The sequence below is a fragment of the Daucus carota genome, chromosome 7 (assembly GCF_001625215.2).
Source record: "Daucus carota subsp. sativus chromosome 7, DH1 v3.0, whole genome shotgun sequence".
NCBI classification, from domain to species: domain Eukaryota; kingdom Viridiplantae; phylum Streptophyta; class Magnoliopsida; order Apiales; family Apiaceae; genus Daucus; species Daucus carota.
Genome location: NC_030387.2, coordinates 28,454,383 through 28,458,561, shown reverse-complemented (window position 1 = coordinate 28,458,561; position 4,179 = coordinate 28,454,383). Strand labels below are relative to the sequence as shown.

Below are 4,179 nucleotides of genomic sequence, written 5' to 3'. Positions count from 1 at the left end.
CGTAAGATGTCGAACACTTCCTCGAGGTGTCTGACGTGATCTTCCGCATTGAGGGACTTCACTACCATGTCATCAATGTATGCTTCCATCGTCTTTCCTATTTGATCCTTGAACATTTTGTTGACAAGTCTCTGGAACGTTGCACTTGCATTTCTCAGGCCAAACGGCATGGCCAAGTAGCAATAGACTCCTCTTTCTGTCACAAAGGCTGTCTTCTCAGCATCTGACGGGTCCATTTGTATCTGGTTGAAGCCACTTGAGGCGTCTAGGAAGGTTAGCAGCTCATGTCCTGCAGTAGAGTCCACCATGGTGTCGATGTGTGGGAGAGGGAAGGGGTCTTTAGGACAGGCTTTGTTTAGGTCCGTGTAGTCGACACAAACCCTCCATTTTCCATTCTTCTTCTGCACTATGACGACATTGGCTAGCCATTCAGGGTAGTCTACTTCTTTGATCATCCCCGCTTTGAGTAGTCGTGAGACCTCCTCGTTGATTATTTTGTTTCTTTCCGCCGCAAATTTCCTTCTTCTCTGCTGCACAGGCTTGTGATTTGGATCGACGTTCAGTTTGTGAGTGATTACATCTGCACTAATGCCTGTGATGTCCTCATGTTCCCATGCAAAGGCGTCCAATCGTGTTGTCAGGAATTCCACCAAGTTTGCTTCTAGATTTGGCGACAGATCTTCTCCCACTAGCACCTTCTTGTCCCCTGCATCTAAATTAACTTCAGCCAATTTTTCGGGACCTGTCATCACTGGTGTCGGTGTCAGTTGGGGTTCGTGTTGGGTGGTTGGCTTCATACATGTCTTGTAACATTCCCTTGCTGTGGACTGTTCCCCTCGGATTTGCTGAACCCCCATGGTGTTGGAAATTTGATGACCTGGTGAAACGTTGACGGTACTGCTTTCAAATCATGGATCCATGGCCTGCCCATTATCACGTTGTATGTAATTTCGCAGTCTATTATGAGGAATTTTGTCTGCATGTTGAGTCCTTGTGCATAAGTTGGTAATGTAATTTCTCCCATTGTCCTCTTCGTTTCACCACTGAATCCCACAAGCGTCGTAGACTGTTTGATCATGTCACTATCAGCCAAACCCATCTCCTGGAGTGTGTTTCTAGTCATTATGTTCGCTGCGCTACCATTGTCAACCATCACTCTCTTGATTAAACAGTTTCCTATTTGGAGGGAAATAACTAGGCCATCTTGTTGAGGTTCTTGCACGGTCTTCCTGTCTGACCAGTTGAAAACCAATTCTGTCATGTCATCTTCTTTTGCGTCCAGTACATTGACCTGCTTCTCTTTGCGTCTTGCTATGCGTTTTGCTTGTGAGTAAGTTGCTCCACACACTTCTGAGCCACCTGCTGTGAAGTTCACGACCTTTTGATAAGGTGGTGGTGGCGGTAGTTTTTCCGGTGTTTTGGCTACTGACTTTCCCGTCATGAATTCCGTCAAATACCCTTTTTTCACGAGGTATTGAATTTCTCTTCTCAACGCCACGCAGTCAGATGCCTTGTGACCATAGTCACCGTGAAAGTCGCACCATAATTTGGACTCTGGGTTTGCCTTAGGTTTATTGCTTTTCACCGGCCATTTTACCACGTCTCCCATTTTTGTGAATTCCCTCATCATGGCGGCGGGTGTGATTGTGAAGCCATAGCTGTCGTAGGTGGGGGTAAGGTTTGGGTCCTTTCTCCAGTCCGCGTACTCTTGCGTTGAATTCACACGTGTCTCCTCCCTTGAGTTTCTAGAATCTCTAGTGTATGGTTTGTAGTCCCTGTCTCTTGTGGTCATGATCTTACGGTTTGGGCGATAATACTTGTCATCACGTTCCTTCTTGTCCTCTTCAAGGCGCACCTGAGCCATCGCCTTCGCCTGGACGTCATCTAGGGTCTTGCATGGATACTTGGTGAGCTCGTCGTATAAGGGTGAATCCTTTTCCAGTCCCCTCCTGAAGGCCTCAATTGCCGTGGGTGTGTCACAATTCGTGATGGTCACCTTCTCACGATTGAACCTCGTCAGATAATCTCTCAATGGCTCTCTGAACCCCTGAACTATCTTGTAGAGATCACTTGTAGTTTTTTCAAACACTCTGCTGCTTGCAAACTGAAGGTTGAAGGCGTCAACTAGGTCGGCGAACGTCTCAATGCTTCCATTTGGGAGGCTCACATACCATTGTAGCGCCGGGCCAGTCAGCGTTGAGCCAAAACCCTTGCACATGCACGGTTCCCTCAGCTCCTTCGTAATCGATACCGTGAACATTCGTTGTTTGTATTGTGCCACATGCTCTTGTGGGTCTGTCGTCCCATCATAGGTTTTCATGGCCGGTACTGCGAAGCGCTTTGGCATTTCCACCAGAGCAATGTTGTCAGAGAAAGGGGAATCTGCATAGCTCATGGGTGCAGCCTTTTCAAGTGGTTTTGGTACTCCAGGGATACGTTGAACCATTTCCTTCAGGGCCTGCAACTCCTTGCGCATCGTGTCATGGCTATGTGATCTAGTGGATTTGCTTCCCTTCTTCTTCTTCTTTCTGTCTCCCTTGTTGTGTCCGTTGTTTTTATCTTGCTTCTCTGGACCACCACCGTCATTATTCGGACCTTCACCATTGCCATTGTTGTTAACTTCAGGACCCCTCTGTTCTGGGTGTTCCACTTCGATTTCTTCGTCATATTGCTCCTCCTCTTCGTCGTCCATATTCAAGCGTCTGGCCACGGTGTCCAACACTTCTCTTGCCGTGGGGTTGGATTTGGATCGAGCTGTCGTGAGTTCCCTCTGTAATGTTTCTCTCTCAGTCCTCCAAGCTTCTTGTTGAGAACTCATGTCGTCCTGCATCTTCCGAATCGTCTCCAAGAGTTGCTGTATCGTGGGATTGTCTCCCTGGCTCGTGGAGCCGTGGTGTTGTTGATCATCAGTCGTCATGTGTATGTGTATTCTCGTATCAGAGCTTTAGCAAATTTCCCACAGACGGCGCCAATTGTTCGTGCATAAATTTTAGGGTTAAATGCTAAAGGATATAATCTAAGAACAGTAAAGAAAAAGAACTCGAGAGTTTGGTTACGCGGAAAACCCTTGTGAGATAAAACCGCGGGAGGGATTGGAACCCTACCGAAAAGATAATTCACTATGTAAATTTGTTACAAGTGTTTGTAGTGTATTGTGTGTGTTCTACTACTCATTCTTCTATTCTATTTATAGTACAAGATTCCTACTTCAAATCCTATCTAACGTCTTTCTGCCTCGTGCTTATCCATTCACTACTGATCGTGCGGGAAAGTGGTTCCTATTTCCTCTCCAGCCTTGACCCTGTACCTTCTCTAGTTTGTTGAGAATTTGAATATCTTATCCACTAGCCACGCCCAGTGCTCACGTCTTACTTGTGGTGTCATGGAGTTCACGTCTTGCTTCTGGCGTCATGTCAACCCCTCGTGTCGTGAGGCGTCATGTTAGTTGTTAAGTCGGGTAATAACATATAGCACAAAAGTGGAAGACGAGAAACATGCTAGTCATATATGCATAATGTATATAATATGAACTTCTCATACAGTAAACTACTTAGATGAGTAGATAAAAATGAATTTCATACGTATAGCACAAAAGTGGAAGACGGGAAACATGCTAGTCAGGTAAATCAAGTCATGTAATAAAATAGTTGGTTACTATTTAGTATGACATCACAGATATATTAGAATAATTTAGACGGATATGCATATAGGAAGTAAATTGACTAAACTATCCCTGTCTAATAAAATTACTAAAACCAACCTCTATAAACTTTAAAATTTGAAAAGATAATATAATAAATATGTACATTAAAATATAAAAGTAAACTCTTCCAAATAAATTACCAAAGAAATTACTTATGTCAAATTCAAAATATGTTTAGGCTAAGAACGAATTTTTATAAGAACATATTGATTTTTTAAAATGCCTGTTATTTGTACACAATAGGTGTATCAATAAAACCCCATAAGCCATCTCCAAGCTAAATTCAATAGCAATATCCTTGTATCTTGTTCCATAAAAAATGTTAATTAGGTTAGAAACACCCTTTTTATCTAGAGAACTTTAATACAATAAGTGTCAATGGTTTTTAGTTTTGTAAGAGAGTTGATCTATGTTCCTTGGTGACCCATCTCCAATCCTTGCAAACACCTGCCAAAGCCAACAGCTCAATAATATCC

General features: G+C 43.7%; 1 protein-coding gene across 1 annotated transcript; it reads right to left on the bottom strand.

Annotated features, from left to right (window-relative positions):
* Positions 1-793: 793 nt before the first annotated feature.
* LOC108194843 (uncharacterized) lies at positions 794-2,917 on the bottom strand. The gene has a single exon (XM_017361780.2). It carries the CDS (start codon positions 2,915-2,917, stop codon positions 794-796), a length of 2,124 nt encoding a protein of 707 aa, XP_017217269.1.
* Between the last annotated feature and the right edge of the window lie 1,262 nt (positions 2,918-4,179).

Coding starts and splice junctions, on each gene's coding strand:
- LOC108194843 (XM_017361780.2), bottom strand. CDS start 2,917: ATGACGACTGATGATCAACAACACCACGGCTCCACGAGCCAGGGAGAC.